Source organism: Misgurnus anguillicaudatus, chromosome 2 (genome assembly GCF_027580225.2).
Source record: "Misgurnus anguillicaudatus chromosome 2, ASM2758022v2, whole genome shotgun sequence".
NCBI lineage: Eukaryota > Metazoa > Chordata > Actinopteri > Cypriniformes > Cobitidae > Misgurnus > Misgurnus anguillicaudatus.
Window position 1 is genome coordinate 52,015,077 of NC_073338.2, and position 24,265 is coordinate 52,039,341.

At 37.8% G+C, this 24,265-nt stretch overlaps 1 protein-coding gene across 2 annotated transcripts in view; it reads right to left on the minus strand.

The window, feature by feature from the left end:
* Positions 1-24,265, minus strand: part of LOC141349030 (receptor-type tyrosine-protein phosphatase mu-like) — a 218,549-nt gene that overhangs the window by 149,513 nt on the left and 44,771 nt on the right. For both annotated transcript variants that reach the window (XM_073857824.1, XM_073857819.1), the window contains exon 2: positions 8,922-9,044. In XM_073857824.1, coding sequence (XP_073713925.1) covers positions 8,922-9,044 — 123 coding nt within the window. The remainder of the gene's footprint in view (positions 1-8,921; positions 9,045-24,265) is intronic.

The window sequence follows — 24,265 nt, forward strand, 5'->3', positions numbered from 1 at the left end:
CGGTTTGAGATCTAACCCTACATTGGAGCACTCCCTAACAACACATTTCAATTTATGCAATGAACTGTTGTATATAATTGTTTTTATGATGCATCACGAATTTCTCAAAATAACAAATAATCAATTATTTAAAAAGCAGTGCTCATGCTTTTTTCTCTTGTGTGTGCGTGCAGGAGATGTAAATGAAGCGATTAATATTGTTTGAAGTGGACTGCTGTTGAAAGTTCTTCAGGATGTGAAAGTTCTCAACGAATCGTGATATCGGATTGAATGGAATCGTTGACATAATAATTTTAATCGAATTGTGCGACCAGTGATGATTCACACGTCTAATTAACAAGTATTTGGCCTGAAGCTCAACCTGGCTCCTGAAAATCAACGTACCTGTAGACTACAGCCCCTAATATAACAGAATTAAACCACCCATCACAGTCTCAAGTTCATTTAACCAGGCAGGTGTGATGAGTCTTCAGGACGACAGATCTGCACCTCAACACCATCATCTTCATGTTGCCATGGAAGCCAGACAATCTTATCGAGGACAGCGGTATAAAGCTGAGGTTTCTTTACTAGATCTTCTCCTGCATTCTCTAGAGAGTGACATTAACTATCACTGATCAAGCATTACAACATTGACAAACATCTACACGTGCAGACATCTACAGGCGCTATCATCATTATACAATTCTGCATGAGCTGTGATTGATTTAATCTTCATCAGAACATAAAACTGATCAACAGAGAGAAACTAATTAATGAGAATCACTCCATTATTTTCCCACAATCCTCAGCTGAGGGACACACAGAGAGAGAGAGAGAGAGAGAGAGAGAGAGCACAAGAGAGCGAGCGAGCATGTATTAGTGAGACAGTAGGATGATAAATGAATCCAAGTATTTCATCATTTATTTATGTAATGTGCATTTTCTCTCGTAGAAAACGCCCTTCACTTTACTCCAGTAATGTAGGATTTAATGCTTTAGAGATTATGAGACCCTACACCACTTACTGCAGTGCATCTAACCACATTCTCACATTTATCTGAACAAGGAGCGCTGCGTAAATCTGCTAAAAGATTTGTAAATCTGTTGCAAAAGTTGTAAAAGATGGTAAATTGCTAATTCGACACACAAACGACGCCATACAACAACAGGACAAGACCCAAGCACACATAATGCAGCTGCTGCTCAGAGAAAAAAACATGAATAGCAGAAATAAACCAAAACCTTGGCCTTTCTTCTGACAAATATTGTCAGTTTTGTACATGTCAAAGAGGAGGTTTGAGTTTGGTAGGAACTGTGAAATATACAGTATCATTATATAAATATTCAATAAATACAAATATTGGTAGTAAACATTTTTTTGTGCCAGCAAGTAATGCCTGCCAGTGCTTTTGAACAGCTACCATATAAATGGTGAATCGGACATCTTGTCACGACACGTTATAACAAGGTTTTCCAAACAGGGGTTCAAGGATTTGCAGGGGATTTGTGAGTTGATGAAAAAAAATTATCAATTACAATTAAATAATAAAATGTAAATTATTTTAAAATCAAAATACTAACAAAAGTATATATTTTATTAATTTATCATGAGACCATTACACAACTAGGGCTGTGCAAAAACAGCGATACAGCTAACTATCGTAATACTTTTTTCCACGATAGTGCATCAATATTTCAATCTCTACTATCAATATATATATATATATTAATAATTCCTCTGTGTGCATCAAACAACCTCCTCTGCCACTCATTGTCCAGTTGTCTGTCATATACGGCCAATGTCTCAGAAGTTAGCGGGAGTGAAAAATGGCAGAAAATGTAAAAACACCTGCAGCTTTCATGTGGACGCACTTTGGTTTAAAAAAAACGTGGGGGGAGAAATCTGCTCTATTTTTTTTACATTTTTGATAAAAGAAAAAGCATTGCAACGTATTGCAGCACACAACGATTGTATCGTATCGTATCGTGATACGTTTGGTATTGTGAGGCCCTTGCCAATACCCAGCCCTATAATATATCAGAAAACTGAGAAATGTACAGATACGTTTTATGTGGCAATAAAATAAATGTTTTGACGTTAAACATGATAATGTGCTATTAAATTATTTAAATACTTACCTGAAATCTCAGGAGGTATTTCAAGTAGTTAATTTAGGTCAAGAGGGTCTGGTTGGCAAAAAAAGTTCTAAAAATCTGCATTATGATATCGATTCTTTCCGCCAGTGATATAATGTTTGCTGATACTTTTATTTGATTCAGTGCATTTATTGATATTTACACAGCATCCCGCAGCAGACACAAAGTTTTCTGTGACTGTTGCAATCTGCCGCACAGGCACACAGAAATGTCAGTAAACAAAAATGCACGCTTTGGTAAAATACCTCATATCGATATTTGACATGTGACTTCGATGCATCATATAGTTAGACATTTGATTAATTCATAGATCAAAATGGATGTATTGTTACACCCCACTACCATGTATATTTCAGAGCCGTGAGAAACGTCACAATGACTGAGAATGCACAAGTTTCTGAGGTTTATGAGACGAGCAGAAAAACGAAGATGAGAAATAAGGACGAGGCAAGGAGAGAAGTGTGTGTGTGACACTGGCCTGTGAAGATATCATGAACACGCTTGTGAATCTCAAACAGTTTCCAGTTAAGACTGAAGGCAGATCACGCAATCCCAGCATGACCCACAGATAAACACACGCTTACACTGAAGCCACAGCAATTAATCCAGAGCTGCACGTACAAAACCATCGGATATCTGTGACTCTCCACAGGCCACTGACACGCTGACAGTCAACTCCTTCCTAAAACCAGAGCTGGATCTGAATACAATCAATGGACTGCTTAACATTATTGCTCTTTCACTGCTCAGGAGACTACCCAACAAGCAATAGCCGTCATTTCACATTCTAGGTTAACTATAGACATGACATAGTCCGGCAATGAGTAACCAAATAAACTTGAATTTGTTGTAAGTAACGTCAACAATGATAACAAGCTGTTTGCTTTCTTTTATTGATTTATTTAATTTCATTTTTATTTGGGCTATTAAATATTCACTGACAGCCCAAATTTCGCCTTGTTTTAGCCTAGACGTCTGGGCTGTGTTTGAATGACTATTAGACATCTTTTCACAAACACAAATTTGTCAACTAGCACACAGCGTAGAGATATGAAGCGATTGTGAAAGCATAACTCAGATTTGCTCTTGAAAGAATTCCAACCAAAAATGTTTCATATCTGAAAAACATGTGAGAAGCAGGAGACTTGAACAAAAGTCTATTTGATCTCGATTTAATTTAATTGCTGTCTAGGAACGACAATGGAGACATTGAACTGCTCTCATCTCTTTCCTCTCGGTAGCCTCGAAAAAGCTGTGTTCAATTTTATCATCCAAATACCATTCAAATGTTTTTTTCTTGACAGAAACTAGATTTAATTTAATTTTCAACTGGAACAAAAAAATATTCACAATCACATCTTCCTTAAATGTCGAATCCTCTGGGATTCCCATTCAAAGCCTTTGAGCCCAAATCTGACACAAGTTTTTCCAGAATGAAAGTTCAACTACACATCTACTGTTAAAGCCAGTCTGTCTGCCTGCCTGTTTCCCTTTGTTTTCACGTCACCTCCTTAGGAACTCCATTTCCCATGATCCTCAACGCTCTCTCACCCGTGTATCGTCATCATCATCCTCACCTGCCAGCAATTACCTTCATCAACAGCCCACTCTGTTTTCCCCATGGTTGTCCAGTCTTAGTCTAGTGTGATGTGTGTAACCTGCCTCTCCTTGAAGTTTATTGTTATTAAAAATTATATGTTTGAAAATCCTTCGTCCTCCATCTCCTTCGTCCCCCAATCTCCTTCGTCCCCCAATCTCCTTCGTCCCCCAATCTCCTTCGTTTCCCAATCTCCTTCGTCCCCCAATCTCCTTCGTCCCCCAATCTCTTTCGTCCCCCAATCTCCTTCGTCCACAATCTCCTTCGTCCCCAATCTCCTTCGTCCCCCACCTCCTTTGTCCCCCAATCTCCTTCGTCCCCAATCTCCTTCGTCCCCAATCTCCTTCGTCCCCCAATCTCCTTCGTCCCCCAATCTCCTTCGTCCCCCAATCTCCTTCGTCCCCCAATCTCCTTCGTCCCCCAATCTCCTTCGTCCTCCACCTCCTTCGTTCTCCACCTCCTTCGTCCTCCACCTCCTTCGTCCCCCATCTCCTTCGTCCCCCATCTCCTTAGTCCTCCATCTCCTTTGTCCTCCATCTCCTTCGTCTACCTTCTCCTTCGTCTACCGTCTCCTTCGTCACCGTCTCCTTCATCCCCATCTACTTTGTCCCTGACTCCTTCGTCTCAAACTCCTTTTTCCTCCATCCCATTCATGCCCCACCTCCTTCGTCCCCCACCTCCTTCGTCCTCCACCTCCTTTGTCCCCAATCTCCTTCGTCCCCCATCTCCTTTGTTCTCCATCTCCTTCGTCCCCACCTCCTTTGTCCACCGTGTCCTTCGTCCCAATATACTTCGTCCCCATCTACTTCGTCCCCGACTCGTTCGTCTCAAACTCCTACCTCCTTCCCCTTCATCCCCCACCTCATTCGTCCCCCACCTCCTTTGTCACCAACTCCTTTGTCTCCAACTCCTTCATCTCCACCTCCTTTGTCCTCCATCCCCTTCGTTCACCATCTCCTTCGTTCCCCATCGCCTTTGTCTTCTACCACACGTATCATGACATCTACATTCTCAGCTGTTTTAAGGTCTCTTAATGATCAAATCATGCAATGCAGTAAACAAGTCAGATCAATACGACTGCAAATGTGGGTTTCTTAGCTCATAAGTGATTGATGTAGAAACACGGTTGTGCGTCCTGATGCTTGGATCTTTGATCGGCAGCGTGACTCCAGGGCAAGTTAAACTTTCATCATGGCGTGTGTTACAGCAGACGTGCGCTGCAGTTTAGGATGCGATGTGCAACTCGTGATTGACTTTTAAGATTCTTTAATTTATGAGCAATTCTGAGAACTGAGAGGCTCAATCGATTCAGACTCTTCAAGGCATAAGTAACTAATCTAACCTCAGTCTCTGTGTGTGTGTGTGTGTGTGTGTGTGTGTTCAGTGTCCAAATTAACTACAGCTACACCTGCCAATAGAAGTAAGAGTTGAGAAAATTTAATGGCCATAAATATTGCTCACTGCATGTGCATTATTTCATTTAGCTGATTTTTTGCCTTGCATGTATTTTCCATAAGATCACAGCTGTATCAGTATCTAATACAGTCATGTGACTATAAACCAGCATTATATTGCTATTTATAACGTATGGCCAGTCATTTTAATTTATTCCGTTTGCCAATTTATACCTGGATAAGTCAATATTATAGAAGATTTTAATATCATTTATTCCAAACCAGATTATTTTAGCTATATGATCTACATTCATTCTGTAGTCCCAGACGCTTCATTCCACGTGTTTCATTTCTATCTGCCTCCATTTCTTAACTTCAGGACAAACCAATGAGACCAAGTTGATTCTCATTAATGAGATCTTCATTAGAGAAAGAGAGAGAGAGAAAGAGCGAGAGAGAAAAAGAGCAAGAGAGAGAAAGAGAGAGAGAGAAAGAGAGAGAGAGAGCAAGCAAGAGAGCCGTGCCGAGGCTCCAGATCTGAGAAGATCAGTTCTTTGTAAAGGACAGATTGAATTCTGGATTGGTGCTGGAGTTTTTCAAAGAGCCACAAACTTCTAATTACCCACAATTCCACAGAGACGGACAGTGAAAGCACATCCTGACGGGTGACACACAATCACAATCACATTTACATTCAAATAAGAGTTCCTGTGACTGCTCTCTCCCATGAGATGTTAGACAGGGTTGACCAGATGATGTCAATTTGTGGAGCACAAGTGGAGCACAACACACTAGTCAAACCAACACTAGTCAAACCAACACTAGTCAAACCAACACTAGTCAAACCAGCACTAGTCAAACCAGTACTAGTCAAACCAACACTAGTCAAACCAACACTAGTCAAACCAACACTAGTCAAACCAGCACTAGTCAAACCAGTACTAGTCAAACCAGCACTAGTCAAATCAGTACTAGTCAAACCAGCACTAGTTAACCCAACACAAGTAATTCACATTGATATATGAAATATTACTGAATAAAGAACAGCACAGTGGTTAAAACTGAAGAGTTCAGATGCAAAATCCTCTGAAATGTGCATCTGACATGTTTTCTTGTAAATGACTCTTATGTTTAGTTTCAGTAATTTAATTTGAATTCAAATGAAAAGATTATTAGTCAGTAACTGTAATGCCTTTTCACAAATGTCACTTTTGTCATTTTATTGTTAATTAACACATTTGATTGCTTTTAGCTGCAAAAGTGAATGCAAGCTTTTGGCAAAAATCTTCACTTAAAAAAAATAGTCTTCTTTGGACAAGAAATAGTAAACAGCTGCAAAATCACTAAAGATGCTACTAGAAACATTGTAAATGATAAAAGTCATAATTTGAAAATGAAGAAACTGAATGACACATTAGGGGACGCTGTGTTTCGTGTGGCTATCACACACAAGTTGTATTTAAGGACTCACAAGGGACACACGTTTAAATGTGACCACAGTTGTCTTCCATGCACTTTGAGGACTTTGCTGAATGCATTGTGCCATTTGATGGATTCTGCCAATAAATCAGTATTTCTAAATGACCTGAGGCCGGGATTAAGCGGATTTGAAGCAAAAGTATTTGATGATCAATGTGTGCTGAGAACATTTGGCAAATATTTTTGACAGAGATGGCGTTTAGTGGGTTTTGCATCGAAGCTCTTTCAATAATTAAGGTACTTTTGACACTGTTTCTGACAAAATGTAAACAATGACAAGAAATATATTTACTTAGTTTTTATTTAATTAATAAATCCGTACAAATAACATTTTTCTTTCCTGAATCATTTAATTATTGCAAAAACATTGCAATACAAATTTTAAAGAGATAAAAATATTTTAAATTTCCAGCCCTAAAGGAAAGCACAAACACACAAACAAACACCCTTAAACGCACATAATGAACACACACACACACACACACACACACACACACACACACACACACACACACACACACACACACACACACACACATAAACATGCACTAATGCAGCTTCTGTCACTTTAGGAAGATGTAATCTATCTGTGTGTGTGTGTGTGTGTGTGTGTGTGTGTGTGTGTGTGTGTGTGTGTGTGTGTGTGTGTGTGTGTGTGTGTGTGTGTGTGTGTGTGTAATTGTACGTCAGATTTAAGAGGAAAACAATCTCCAGTCATTTAGAGTGCTATCTCTGTCATGACACAGACAGAAACTGTTCCTCCATTAGTCTAATTCCTGAGGTGCTGTCCGGCCCCGAGCCGCTCTCATCTCAAATGAAACTCGATCAATGCAACATTACAGACAGAGAGAGACAGACGAAATACGGGAAAAGCATTCTAATGACTTCCAATATGTCAGTGCGTGGAGAAAATGGTTTAATTAAAATAGATTTGCGTGTTTTGATATAAAAATTCATTGGCAAAGCTTTTGTCTTTGTGCCCATTAGCAGCACAATAGAGTCAGCCATGATATTGAGCTCAAATCACTTTTAGGGGCTTTTACGGTAACGTGCAATAATACGCGGTTACTGGAGGAACCTTCAAGTATTGGGTTAATAAAACACCACAGTCCAGCATCATGTTTCTCACTGTTTCTCTCATTTATCTTTCTATACAATGCAAAAAAAGACTTTCTTACTTAGTATTTCTGTCTTATTTTCATTACAAATATCTATAATTTATTTATCAAGATTTCTGGGTTTGATTGTATAAATCAAACTGTAGTTATGGGACAGACAGAAGCATCCTGGTTGTCATCAAAAATATCTAAAAATGTGTTCTGAAAACAATCACAGGACTTGGTGGTTTAGAATGACACAAGGTTAATGATTTATGATAACATTGTCATTTTGGGGTGAACTAACCATTTAATGACTAACAAGATTGATAAATGCTGTATTGTTCATTGTTAGTTCATTGTTAGGTAATGCATTAACTCATTTATTCACCCTCGTGTTGTTTTAAACGACCAAAAGAAAAATGAGTTTCTTTATCCAGTTCCGGTAAATGTGAAGGTCGGAACATCCCTCATTTACTTGCCGTCCTTCAACGTGATGCCCAGCTGATGACTGACCAACGACCACCGGCAGAATCCGTTTAATCTCCTTACTCGTTTACATACAGTATATATATATATATATATATATATCTTCGAAGGGTTTTTTCCTCCTAGGACTTTTTCCCCTAAAAAAGTTTTTTTTCTCCTAGGGGGTTTTTCAACCAGGGGAGTGTCAGCCTTCTTGGGCTTAACTTATCGTCCTCTTCCATACGTTACATTAGTAATACGCTCCCTTATAATGTTGATTCATAGCCGCAGCAAATTTAGCTGCTTATGCTATCGTGTATTAAGTTGTGCTATCTGTCGATTTTTCTGTGTTTTTCCTTGCTTCTATTACTGTAAAGCTGCTTTGAAACAATTACCAATTGTGAAAAGTGCTATTTAAATCAAATTGAATTGAATTCTGAACACACACAAAAAGATATTCTGATAAATGACAATAAGCACACAGTTGACTGTACTCATAATAGGACATCAAATACTGTGGGAGTTAATGGGTACCATAATTTTTTCAAAATATCTTCTTTTGTGTACGACAATGAACTCATACGGGTTTAAAGCAACTTCAACTTCATTTTTGGGTGAACTCTCTCTTTAAGGAAGGCCACGGATCATGTGGTCATAAATGGAAAGACCCATTGAGAAGAAGATTGTAAATTCACATGTATGTTGAGACACTATATACAGTCAGGATCACAATCGTGTGTTTCTTACCAGGTGGCATCCATGGATCCAGTGAAGGCTTCTCACTGGTGTCCAACTGTTCCCAGTCAAGATCATCATCTCGCCCTTGGGTATAGCCGCACGACTGGAAGGGTTTCTCGAAGTCACAATCGCCTGCAACAAAAGAGCAGACGTTTATATTGACACAGTGACTCCCCATTAGCTCCAGCTGGAAATGAACGCCCCCCTCCTCTTCCTCCTCTCTATTGCGAGCGCTCGTAATGCAATATGCCAAACAACAGAGCAGTTAAAAAGAGATGGAGAGAGATTCCCATCGTACGTACGCACGCACGGCACAACATATATTACCGTCATTAGCTACGCCGCATGCCAATTTCACAATGACAGAAATGAAGTGTCCAAACTCTATCATCATTACACGCTGGGCCGCCACCGCCGCCGTGCCACCGAGCATAAATTTGATTCATTTGGAAGCGCCGTGCGACCAGACTTCCCTCTCGAATCGCCATCGGTTACCTCTCATTCATCCTAATTCTCCTCGCGGGACACGAGGCCGACGGCATGGCATGTAGATTCTGAACAATGGGCTTTTAATTCCTGTAGGTTACAAAACCAAACAGATGTAAAAGAGAAAGTGATTGATGGCTTATTTATGAGTCAAATACCATGTAAAAAACATTGCACATAACTCATTTATAATAACATACAAACAGCTCGGCTCAACCGTTTAAACAAAATGATATGTGCTATCATGTGCACTGATTTTAACAGCAACTCTGAGGACTAAAGTATAATCTGTATCTCACAAACAAGATCCTTTAACTCACACAGAGTCGATTGACAGATTGTTGTAAAACCACTACGAGAGGCGCAAAGAACTAAATATACAGATGTAATTACAGGTATACAGAAACAAACACAGTGTGAAAAGAAACAAATACAAGAGATTTATACAAACATCACTGTGAACAAAACAGAGCTCTTTGCACACCAGACAATAGAAAATAATGATGAAATGATTTTAACATGGAGTATTGTTAGAGTCACTATCAAAGTCATTGTTAATTCACATTACAGCTACACACGCACGCACAAGTCTATAAGCATGTGTGTGCTCCTGTGTAGCTCAGTAGTAGAGCATTGGATTGGATGCTCATGGATTCGAACCCAGGGAACACACGTTGGTAAAAAATGTATACCTTGTAATGCACATTTATAGTAAGTCGCTCTGGATAAAAGTGTCTGCAAAAATGCATAAATGTTAATAAATGTGTGAAAGTGTGTGCATGCATGTGTGTTTATAATGTTTGCATTTTTGAATGTGCGTTAGAGATGAAACCATATGAACATTTTATATCATAGTTAATGACCAACATCAACAAGGTTATCAATATTATCTTGGTTTTGTAAACAATTCCTAGAAATGTAAAAAAAAAGTACTGATGCAAACGAAATTTAAAATTGATTTTACATGTAGGTGCACTTTTGTTGGCATAAACATCAAATAAATAACATGAACATTCCCTGTGTCTTAATTTGTTCCCTAGCTCCTGAGGTGGTGAATCAGTATATCGTGTACGCAGGTTCGGGCACTGAGAAGGACTTTTGCTCACTTGACATTGGGACACTGTTCACTTATTATTCTGTGACTTGACTGCTTTAGCGCGTTGTGTTCATTCACAGCTGATACTCATCAGAGTCCATCTCTCTGACTTAATTTTTATACAGTAAATTTTGAAAACGCTGTCATTATTCTCTTACATATACAAGCATAAAATTGGAGGAATATTAAAGTTTAAATTAAAAAAATATTTAAATTTTTTAAATAAATATTATTCTTTTAAATATTGAGTAGTTTGTGGTCCCTTACTGTCTAGCGATGTGTGTTTATATTTAAAACTGAAACAAATGTTTGTAAAATTTTAAGTTTATTAAGTTGGCTCACGCGATTTTCGGTTAGAGCGCTTCAGAAAAGGTCAAGTGATTTCCGGAAAAGAAACATAGTGACCATCGATGCTTACTGGGTTTTGTGTTGCATTGTGGGAATTCTTAAGGAACGAATGTTCCAGTGCACTGAAAGGATTCTGTGATTGAGACAGCCCTTAAAATGTCCGAATCTCCCTGATCAGTGCCCAGACTACTGAACGAGAGAGCTGACTGAGACACAGACATTAATCATGGCACATTTGGGGTTGTGAGATAAATGTTCATCTAGTTCAGATAAAACACAAGGGACGTGAGTCAATCAGATTTTCATATAAACACAGACAGAAGTTTAGTGGCAAGAAAAAGTATTTTCATGGTTTTCTGAATAAATTTGTCTTCATCTTAGTCAAGGGTATCGACAAACATGATGTGTCTAAAAATAATTACACAAAACATTGTGATCTTTCATGTCCTTATTAAGAACAACCAAAAAAATCTCATAGTGCTTATGGAAAAAGTATGTGAACCCACGAGTTATTGACCTCAAAAGCTAATTGTAGTCAATTTTAAGCAAACCTGGAGTCTGGTTAAGATAATACATTTGGACTACAGCTACTTTGACTGATAAAAAACCCTCAAACTTTTGGAGTTTGCTCTGCATAAGAAGAACACGATTATGTGAGACCAAAAAGAGCTTTCAAAGGAGCTACCATCAAGAATTGTCGCTTTACATAAAGCTGAGAAGTGTTACAAAGTTATTTCAAAGACTTAACCATTCTACAGTTAGGCAAACAATCTACAAATGGAGATGCTTAGATGAGAAATCTGGTGTACTTTATGACCCAGGGGTAAAGCTACACGACACCTGCGCTCACAGAAGAAACAAACAGAGCTTTAAACTCATCAGATCACATCATTTCATGGAAAATAAATAGAGAATATGAATCAGTCTAAAGAAATATTAAGTAAACATGCGTCAGTACAACTAGATTTTAATAAATGTGAACATTTTTGGGATTTAAATACAATGAGTGAAGCTGTATTTCAATGTAACAATACGAGCATAACTTCATTTCACCCATCAGGATTTAAGCGGATGATGAAGAGTGTCTCTATACAGTACGAGTAGATAATTGCGCCTCCATCGACCTGTGGATGAATTTGCACCTTTGTGTCTCTGACTCATGGCAGATTTACTGTATTGTCTTCCTCCACATTCATGCAGTAACCGCTTTCTGATCATACATTCAAGCTTTTGTCTGCTCACATGGGTACGAGAAGAGAGATCAAGCTGATCTTCGGTTCAATACATGCTGAAGGTGACAATAGACAGACAGACAGACAGACGGTTTTTCTCTATCTGAGGCCTAAGAACATACAGTACAGGACACAATAACACATTTCATGAAACCTCTTACATTTAGACACATTTAGAAGCTCTGTGCCACTGCATGCACATGATGATGATAAATTCAGAGTTCCCATTTAGTTTTGTGATTTATAAAAGTGCACAGATGAATTTGATCACAAAAGCATCTTAAATACGGTTCATTAGGTGCTTAAAGGGGTCATATTATGAGATTTTCTTAAAGATGTAAAATGAGTCTTTGGTGTCTCCAGAGTACATATTAGAAGTTTTAGCTCAAAATACCCCACAGATAATTGATTATAACATGTTAAATTCGCCACTTTCCATGTGTGAGCAAAAATGTGCTGTTTTTGGGTGTGTCCATTTAAATGCTTGATGAAATGGAAACATTGATCGCCATATTGGTGGTTTTCTGAAATTTAAACTATTTTGTGCTGTCAATTATTTTCTCTCTCTCTCTCTCTCTCTCTGTCTCGAAATCTGAATTACCTAATGTTTTACGTGCTAAGTTACTGAGTTGATCTTTATCACATTTTCTAGGTTGATAGAAGCACTGGGGACCCAAATATAACATTTAAACTTGGAAATAGTCAGATTTTCACGTTATGGCCCCTTTAATATAATAAAAAAAAAGTTTTAAGTGCTGAATGATCTTGTCGAATAAAGATATTTTGACAGGGCTAAATGTTGTTGACAGTTTAATATATAGTGGACTTTTATTTTGTATTAACAGTAAACAACAGCTATTAAACAAGGGGGATGCTGCTTCTGTGGATTGTTTTAAGAAGCTTCTTAAGACACATCCTTTTAGTTATGCTTTTAATGTTTAAATTGTGTATTTGTTGTTACTTATTTTTTTACTGCAATTATTTTGTTTTGTATGCTGCGAATGTCGCATTATAAATAAAATGTATTACTATTATTAAGAAAACAAGCTACTGCTCATTCCTGAGGCTCATGCGACAAAACTACATTTCCTATAATTCTCTGTGTCAGATAAAGCATCAGACCCCACACCTAAAGCACAATATTTGCTCTTCATTGTGTTGCATTAGCACTTAAAGATAGAAAGGAGTATAAATAAAGTCACAGCACATGCAGATGAGACGACCCTCGCTCAAGCAGATAATGAAGACAAACTGTGTTAAACTGCCTCTGTACTTTCACTCGGTGCTAAAAGGATTGTTTGTAGCGTGATCTCTGTGTTTATCTGGTTTCATGTAGGAGGAAAACCATCTCTCTCTCTGTAACATCACGAGTCTTTACGGCACAGATTTCACGCTGAATGACGAGACACCGGGGACAGAAGCAGGTTATCTGGCTGCTTAATATGTGGAGTCGTACATCATACAGACAAATGCAAATCAAACCAGCGCGTCAACCACCAACGAGGCGCGTCCACAGAGACACATCTGATATACTGTCGGAAACTTTCCTCTGAATCCTCCACACATCGCTAATCTTTCAAATCTCTTCAAAAGCCCACTCTTCCCTACATGAGGTGTTCAGAGACAGCGCAGGGCCCTCGGTGCATCAGACTCTCGTCGGGTGTTAGCAAACACGAGCTTAATGTCGGTCATCAATCGTGTGTTTGCGCTTCACAAATGTATGTTTGTTTCTAGAAATGCGCATAAATCTCCAACTCGAGGCTCTGGAGTCATCGGGGGCGACTTTATTTCAATCAGTGATTGCGCTCGATTGTTTTGCACTTACCATCCTCAACATCAACCCTTAAACGTGGCCAAACACTAACAGCTGTTCAGCATGTAAAAGCCACACAGAAATGTTTGATATTCTAATGCAGGGCTATTCAATTAGTTTCAAATCAGTTCATGAAAAGCATCTCAAATGAGGGCCCAGAGATATAACAATGATGACTACATTTTCCTACATTTAAACATACTAATGTTATATTTCGAAACTGCATAACAACAAAATCAGTGCATTGTACAATAGGCTTTTTCTATAAACATGTATTTTCAAACTGCATACAACAACATTAGTGCATTGTTAGATGTCAAAGTAAGCTTTATTCTACATTTAAATGGGTAAATAAGATCCATATCACACTCATTGAGAATTTAACTCATTTACCCACATCGGTGCACATAACAAAAAAGTTTATAATATGGAACATAATTGTTTTATGCTGTTTTTTGTCAAAGCTAATTATGACAGTAGCCCTATTTAAACTACAACAGCCATCTTAATAATTGGCAAACATTAGGCTACCTTCTAATAAGACAGAATATGTTTTTAGATTTCGCAAGAGCAGTGAAATCAGGTGTATGTTTGTCAGCACGAGCGGGGGAGGTGATCGCGTTGAACTTGTGGACCAAAGCGCGAATATAAACGTGACTCGCGCTCTGCAGCTCATGCTGGATGAAACAGACGCACGCGCATCAACTCGTAAATGTAGGGCCCGTTCTCTAACTTACTAAATTTATTCTAGAGATGTCTTTTTTACAGACTACATAAAGGGCCGAATCAAATTACCTTGGGGGCCGGGTTTGGCCCGCGGGCCGCCAATTGAATAGCCCTGTTCTTATGAACGTTCAGAAGTCTGAGCAGTAAAGACGTTGGTGATTGCTGCAAAGTCACACAAATGAAAAAAAAACATTGGAAAAGATTAAGGATACACACGATACAAATTTTCTGCCAATATTTGATAACTTAGAATGAACCAATCAGGGCCAGCCCAAGCCTTTAAGCTAAAATTTTATTTGGGGGCCCATTGGTTTCCTCCTTCTTATGTAAACCTCATGCATGCAAAAGAGCGCTGGAAAACAGACCAATCTCAACATCACCAACTGTGACGTTACAGTCCAGATGTACACCCCAACATTAAATTAATTACAGTGTTGTTACAATGATAAAAACAAAGTTGTGATTGTTGAGTTAGCGCTATATGCTAGTTGATGCTATATGCTAGTTAATGCTATATGCTAGTTAATGTTATATTCTAGTTGAGTGGTTCTCAAACTTTTTCCGAGTGCAGCCCCCCTTGTGTACGGTGCATTCCTTCACGGCCCCCCCCAATAGGAAATTTATGACAAAAAACTGTTCTAAAATTTAACATTTTAATTAAACAAAACATATTAAGTTATACAAAGTAGTGCTGTTGGTTAGTAGCCTTATCTTATTTAGGTTTAATTACACAGAATTCATGATAAATTAATGTATTTTATAAAATGTTATAAAACTGGGGCCCCCCTGGCACCATCTCGTGGCCCCCAGTTTAAGAACCACTATTCTAGTTAATGCTATATGCTAATTAATTCTATATACTAGTTAATGCTATATGCTAGCATTTAGGCTGAAGTTCTACTATTGACATTACAGTTATGTTTTGTAGGTCCATCCTAAAAAAAAGAAACTTACCACTCAGAAACATCCATTAACAATCTCCAAACAGTTGATTATTCCTCAAAATCTGATACAGACTCAAACATAAGATCTGTTTACACACACACAGAGCTACTGAAGGAGAAACAGCCAATCAGAGCAGAGCTCAAGATTATTATTCATGACCCGTTCAAATAAGGTAAAAATAGATTTTTTCATTATAAAGACAAATCCTAGGGTTGTAAATAAACATGTAAAACTGATTCTGGACCATTTTTGCACTTAATAAAGACACAAATCTTCTGTGTAGATATTAGAGAACAATTTAACAGATTATTACAATGCATTCTTTGGCACATTGAAGTGATAGTTTTTGTCATTTACTTATTCTCATGTTGTTACAAACCTGGATAAATGTAATTTTTTCTGATGAAAACAAATTAAGATTTTTTGAAATAATTTTGTAACCAAACCGTTCGTTGACCCGATTAACTTCCATAGTAGGAAAAAAGAATAATATGGAAGTGAATGGGGTTCACGAACGGTTTGGTGAGTAAATGATGACAGAATTTTTATTTTTGGGTGAACTATCCCTTTAACATCAGAAATCTCACTTTATGTCCCCATAATACATTTATAAGTTGTTTGTTTAAAAAACATTCAATTCCTTAAGATTTATGTAGAGAAGTTTAAATGGGCAGCATAAGCATATAAAGAGAACAGATAAAGAAATCAACCACTTCTGTGACAATAACAAACAATAAAAGCTCATGTAAAGGATGTCAGAAATAACTGTCCGTCATAAAATATTCACATAGCTGTAAATCTCTCTTAGATTTCAGATGTAGTTGATTAATATTCCAGTGTTGAGATGTAAGCTTTCTGTTACAGCAGCTATTGATTGATTGATTGATGACATTTCAACAGTGTGACCCTGTGAAGGTCTCAAAGGTGTAACGTCTTCTCTCCTGCGGTACCCAACAATTATTCAGCGGTACGCAGCGAATCGCACCTTTGTACAGGTGTCTTAAACTCAATCTCGCCGGAGTGGCGTGCGCGTGTGCATACGAGGACGCGTTTTAGTAGCCGATGTTCCTTTCGTCCTTGAAACGAATGCTAATGCATTATTTCACCATTTAGCAGCAGGGAGCCGAACACCCTCGACCGTCCAGCCACTGAAAATCAAAACAAAAGTGACGAGAAGAACCTTGCATTCAAATGAATCTCTCAGGAAGAATCAGGATCCATTAAAGTGCATTTAAAAGCATCGCAACGCTCGGCCCTGCAGCAAAACCAATTCACATTTGTACTAACTTAAACACGACAAGGCAAAAACTTTACGCACACACCAAATTGTGGTGTTAAAGTACCACGTTTACTATGGTTAATGTATTTGCCAAATCTTATAAAAATTAATATTCACGCAATTTATCAGTACATGCTAAAAGGACAATGTAGTAATGCACTCATTATAGATTACAAAGTCAGTCCATATCTCTGCAGCTCAACCGAGTAACAAAAGTCAAGTAATTATCTGAAACAACATGTAGTACAGCACTCACGGTATCAGGTTAACCATGAGCCTAACCAGGAGAGACAAGAGAAGTAATTGACAAGCCTTGCGTGTCAGTGGTTGAACTGTTTTACAGAGACTTTATTTAGTCAGACAGTAAATGAGAGACGCAGACAGCATTCGATGCATTTGTCGCCGTCAGCTCATAAACGCCTCACACACGTCCTCTTCGCCGAGCGTTCTCAAAGCGTTTGCTTTCTGTTTGAGCACACAATGCTTTTATAGAAGCGCCTCACACAGATCTATCCATCTTTTTAGCACCGCCAGCCAGGGGCGAGAATCAATACGACGCCCCTCGATACAGGAGCCAATTTCTCCTAAAGATTTTCCAGTCAGACTTAAAAGGCCTTTTGTTATTGCAAGAGGAACAAAAGTAAACTTTCAACATTAGAAGATGCAGGGAAAATTCCCAGATAAACAAGGGTGAAAGACCTCTTAACAAATATTACCCCTTACACACACACAAACTGTATACTGTACTGTACCTTCAGCAATGGGCAGAATCACAGTAAATCTGAACATACGATGCTGTGAAATTAAACCTGCATTGTTTCATCTATTGATGCATGCACAAAACATCTAACATTTCATTAAAGCAAAACAACTGAAAGTGAGGCCGGGTAAATCACATTATGAAATAAATGATGGTCTTCAATACACATCGGTCACAATTACTGCCCACCTTTCATTTTTTGCAACCTCCATCTTGCCAAGAAAACATCAGCGTCTTCTCCTATAACGTCTGATGAGTTTGGAGAATACATGACAAGAGATCAGAGATCATTCCTTCATTCTGAATCTCACAGTTTAAGAGTTGTAATTCTCATGATAAACAAATGCAAAATATAAAAAAAAACAAGTTGAGTGTGTGAAAAAGTATTTCTGGGCCAAACGCATGCCTCTACTTTTATACAAGTTTCCTATAATTTTTTTCCAACATGGGTAGCCGTTACGTATCAGTGACCCCATATTCCTTTTATGGGCACTTCCACCAGGAAAACCACACCCACACGTCAATCAGAGTGAGAACAACGAGGATGCTCATTAGCATTGTTCATCGAGTAGAAGTTACAGACAACACTGCACACGACAGCTTTGTTTTATATTAAAAATCAACAAATAAAATCTGATAAAACTAAAGACTCTTCAGAGATATGCAGGATGCAATACTACTCTATAGGTACTCAAGATTTACATAAAATGAGTATAAACAGCAGGTGTATTTGGAGAACATTTTAATTGAAGAAAAACTTAAAGAGCACCTATTTTATTGCTAAAAACAACATTATTTTGTGTATTTGGTATAATACAATGTGGTTTGTAGCTCCAGATTTCACTCTCTTCCTGAAACGCACAAATTTGAAAAGCGCTGTTTCCCTGATTGGCCAGCTAATCTGTACGTTGTGATTGGTCTGAATACATCTGACGTCAGCAGGAAATGTGAAGCTCCTTACCATGTTTGAAAGATTCAGTTGCTAACAGGAGTTAACTTACAGGCTGTGAGTCCGAAGCAGGAGGAATTATGATAATGTCGGTCTTTACTACATCACCAATCCCAGGAAGTAAACTGTTTGTTGTAGTCCAAGAAAAGAGATTTACGTCACTCGCGTCATCGTTTACCTTGAGATTTTGTATACCGTCGTTAGCATGTACTAATACACACTTACACACCAAAGGAAACTAAAAAACCGTAAATTAGGTGCTCTTTAAGAATAATTAAAATGCTCAAAAAATGTCATAAGATCTTAAAGTTAGGATAACCTCACATTAGTCTTAAATCTGAAAAGGGAAAATGTTTTATAAGTTAATTTGGTTGTTTCAAATGTGACACATATATCGTTTTAGGTATTGAAGTCAGAAATGGCAATGTTGACTGTTTGATTGCCAACGATTCAGTAATGAGGAGTTTCATACTCATATAATATTAATGATGTGTAACTGGCTTACATCAGTAACATGTCATAAAACAGAAATAAGTGTTTTATGATAGTTTTAGTGCACTTACTGTATTGCTGTATTGTTGCTCTAATTGCTTCTATTGTTTAGATCATTTATAAGTCACTTTGGATAAAAGCGTTTTCTACATGACTAAATGTAAAGTGTTTCAGTGATTATAATAGCCTACTAGTTAACATTTTATTTTAAATATATTACATTTGTTGTGAAATTACTAATGGTTCATTCTGTGTCAAATCAACCAAACATCCCTAGCTCAATTTTTTTATTTTGACTATTCAAGAAATACTAAAATGACCAAGAAAGCCAAATTATTAAATGCAATAAATGAATATTTACTGAGTAATGCACTGATTTGTAAAGATGACAATTATCACTAAATCTGAAGGCAGAATACAGGGGGTAAAAGATGACTTTAAAATAATGGCAGCATCAATGTTTAATTTTTATCAGACGTTTACGTATGTCGGGTTTATGATCATGTTTATGATAAATAATTAAAGGGGACGTTTCATAAGACGTTTTTAAGAGGTAAAATAAATGTTTAGTGTCAGCAGAGTACGTATGTGAAGTCTTAGCTCAAAATACCCCACAGATCATTTAATATAACATGTATAATACATTAATTGTCACTCTGTAGGTGTGAGCAAAAATGTGATGTTTTTGTGTGTGTCCTTTAAAATTCAAATGAGCTGATCTCTGCACTCTGCGTGGCAGATTAAGGGGCGGTATTATTATAATAAGATCCCTTTCTGACATCACAAGGGGAGCCAAACTTCTAAGACTTATTTTTTCGCATGCTTGCAGAAAATGGTTTACCAAAAGTAAGTTACTCGGTTGATCTTTTTCACGTTTTCTAGGTTGATGGAAGCACTGGGGACCCAATTATAGCAGTTAAACATGGAACAAGTCAGATTTTCATGACATGTTCCCTTTAAAGTCTAAGCTTGCCGTTTTATTCTTAAGAAAAGATTAAGATGTTCTTAGTAAATATTTGAGATCTTCTTAAGAAATGTTTGAGAATTGCACTTATTAATATTCTTACCAACTTCTCATCATTTATCTTAAGAACGTTCTTGTTTATTGTCTATGTTTTTGTCAATCTGGCCCAAGATCCTTCAGATTCTCCAGGCCTCCTCTTCAGTTCTTCACGCACATTTCTAATAGCAAACTCAACATCCACTAAATGCACAAACACCTAGCTAGCTATAAAAATGAGGACACATTATAGACTTTTACTGGTTTACTATAAAGATAAATACTGCAAACTAATCCAACTTTAGAAAGAGAAACACAATTTATTGTACTTATGAATCATTTAATGTCCCGAAAGGAAGGTATTGTCCTATTAATGTCTCTATACTGCAGGGACATCAGATCTGAAAGCATTACTGGATAAACTATTTGTTATTTTATCAGATGTAACGGTTTGATTTCAAAATGGGGACAATTTTGTCTCTGAAGTATAGCTAATACCTCCACAAACACACAATGTAGAATGAGAAATGACAGCCATTCTGCAGTCCAAATGTTTTCTTTTACAATTATATATCAGCATAATGATTGCTTTAATAAAAGCCATAATCCTTCAATCCTCTACTGTATAACCTGCTGTGTGTTTGTGTGTGTGTGTGTGTGTGTGTGTGTGTGTGTGTGTGTGCGTGCGTGCGTGCGTGCGCGTTGCTCTAAATCAATACAGCCATAAACAACACTAGAAGAGAAAATAATGTAATAGATGATGAGATGACCGGACTGAAGGTCAAAGCCGTCCACTTACAGCAAATTAATGTCCCTGTTATCATTCTAATTAAAACAGCGTTATATTAAAACACACGCATGTACACATTCATACAAACTCCACTAAATCAAGTGTGCCGACTATCCAGACAACATTTTTTGGGCTCCTGAAGTGAAGACAACAATGGTGCTTTTTAAGACACGAATTGAAAAGCGACACAGCATGCATGCTTTACAAAGCAACAATCCCAGAATGCATTGCAACAAGCTTAGAGGAAAAAACAAATCTATGATGCTGGACTAAGCGAGAAAAATGTGACCCTTATCAATAGAAAAGATCAATCTACTTAAACATTGACTATTACACTCGATATTCGTGCGTGCCGTGTATTTTTATGCTTGTTAGTGTGGGCCATTAACCGGGAATAAAGAATGAGTTGTGAGCTGCATCTCATGTGCTGCAAGTGTGATGTGAAGTTATAAATCAGTCACGTATGAGGTTGTATTTATAGGGATGCTACCTTAGAAAAGAGCTGCCTATGTAGGAAGCAGACAGCAAGTGTTTGGAACAAAGCCCGATTCAGTAATTACTACTCAACGCTCCGTCTCTCTTTTCCAGACAAATCTCAGGTCAGACCGCTTTAACAAACGCCTCTTCATTTCCCCGTGTGTTCCTAAAGACGCTCGCCACCAGTCAATCTATGGATTTTCAAGCCTCCGTCAGCTCTGTGTCTGTGCTAGCGGCCCTCAGGGGTCTCTGATTCCCGCACTTATTTCACTTCCACATCTGAAGCTCCCAGCTCTCTCCCGCTCCGAATCCAGGTTTATATACTGTCTATTTAGGGACTGGAGAGGATTTGACCAATCAATCGCTGTATCATCATCAATCAAGCAGCCGCTCTGCCTGCCATCGATTGGACGGTGAAATAGAGCAGTCGACCCAAAGGTTTGGACGGATAATTTGTCCCGCTGGCGAAGTCGCACATTTTTCCTTCCAGCTGATAAGTGTCAGACGGGAGAGAGAGGTAGTGAACGCTATCTGGTTAAAACACTCATGTCAACTCAACAAGTGAATGAAGACCAGACTAACAATGACCGCTGTCTACCAAAATAAAATAAATTGACTATTTTGCCCAATTAGTAGCGCTGTTTAATGTGAATGGCCCAAATCACTCGCACTCATGTATGCAGGAAGTGCGCTTTAGCCGATGATAACATCATAAGTGGCTAAAAATAAAAATAACTGCATGATGCGAACAGGATAGTACCGAGCCCCTAAGATGACATTGGAGTAAAAAAAATCTTAATTATAAAACGGCTCGTTCTGGTTCTTCATTCTGATTGGTTGAAACGCGTTCTAAGCCGTGATAAAATACCCCGGTAAACCCATGGTTCAGACCGCTTTACAGAAGTATCACTGCGCCACTGTTGCTGCGTACTGATTTATGAAAATAAACACCAAAGTCTTTAATCATTTTTTTATGTTTCTACATTTGCACAATTATGGCGATATCCAGATAAATGTCAATAAATATTGTCATTTCGTCAATAAAGAGAAAACGTTCTCTGAGTTGTTTTTCTTAAATTGATATTTCCGCTATTATCCACTAGATGGCAATCTTACCCAACTTAAACACTGACGCATTTACTCAACACAACAGCGTTGTGGTGGATTTAGCGTGACGTGTAAGTTTTGACGGCTCTGAATCTGATCTCTTACAAAAGTTCTTCAAAAAAAATGAATTATCTCTGCTTTAAGCTGAAATTTTGAGGGGTGATAACTGATAAGAGAACAAATGAAGGTAGGATGAAACTTTTTTTTGTTGTTGTTGGAAAGAAAGCGGATGAATTGTTCTTTCATTTGATATTTTATGTTTATTTAAAGAAGATCATTTTTCTGTAAGGCATTAAACTAAAACTGGTTGGCAACTTAAAAAAAAAAACGCTGACAGGGAAAGAGTTCAGCATGCTTCCAAGCATATTTGATCATCACTTCAACAGTTGCACAATATAAATTATAATGTTTAAATTAAATTAGATAAATGTTGATTTATAAAATAAACACCACAGTCTTTAATCATATTTTCATTGTGTCTTTGCTGCGTCTGTGTTGTTTGTGAACTGCGCTCTGTTGCAGCCACACTTGATTCTGAGGAACTACTTTGTTTGGCGGAAGAGCAATATTTGTACTAATACAATTACAAGTTATTTGTGTTTTATTTTATGAAATCCTGCTATGTATATGAAGTAACCGTTTTATAAAAGCAATAAGTCCCGCGAAGCAGTGGGGTTACAGTGCATTTTATAACAGCTTCGCGTCGTGCCTAACAATGCCCCTTAGCTGTTATAAAATGCACTGTAATCCCACTTTACTCAGCATAAAAACAGCAAAAACAACAAAAATAATGTGAAATGCGTGTTTTTCATTTTTCGTACGCGCGCATTGGTAATGACATTAGATTAACGTAATTTCATCAGGGTTCGATAGAATCTAGAGAGCGTGAAACCAGACCAATTCAATTCAATTCAATTCAATTTTATTTATATAGCGCTTTTCACAATTGGTGATTGTTTCAAAGCAGCTTTACATTAATAGAAGCAGTGGAAAGCACAGAAAAACGACAGATAGCACAACATAATACACGATAGCACAAGCAGCTAAATATGCTGCGGCTATGAATCAACATTATAAGCATGCGTATTGCTAATGTAACGTAAAGAAGAGGGTGCTAAGTTAAGCCCAAGAAGGCTGCCTCCCCGGGTTGAAAAACCCCCTAGGAGAAAAAAAACCCAGACTTAGCCGGGGAAGTAAAAAAAAGTCATAGGAGGGAAAAACCCTTGGGAGATATATTTATATATACATTGAAACGATTAAGGAGATTAGGCGACCAACTCTGCTGGGGAAGCCAAGAACAATCGCAGTTGAGTTTTCTTAATTATAAAAACAATTAACATCAGAAGTAAATCCTTTCATCCTCTGTTGCATTTATCCTATGCACAGTCACAGGAGGCACCGGTCCAATCCCATCATATCTCAACCTCAACACAAACCTGGCAGACTGCACCTGCTGAATAAAAGATTGCTCATTCTCATTTAAAACAATGTAGATACTTATAAAGATGTGATGTAGTGAACATCAATGTGCGCAGAAGACACAAAATCATTTTTAGTTTGACAAACCTATCTGTCTCAGTAATGTTATGTTTTTTCCTAACGAATTCTGATACAAGCAATTATTTGCAATTTTCTATTTAATCAGCTTCTCGTGTAATTCATTTAATAACACAATACGTTTTTTAATCAAGCGAAAGCCCTGAAGAGAATGACGGCTCAGTATGTGCACCGTAGCAGGTGAATGTATTAAAATACACACACGCGTACAAATGAGGTTGTTTCTGATTTTATAAATAAAGAATTTGTCTTTCACATCTTTTACCATCGGCAACACAAAAAGCTGCCGCTCCGAT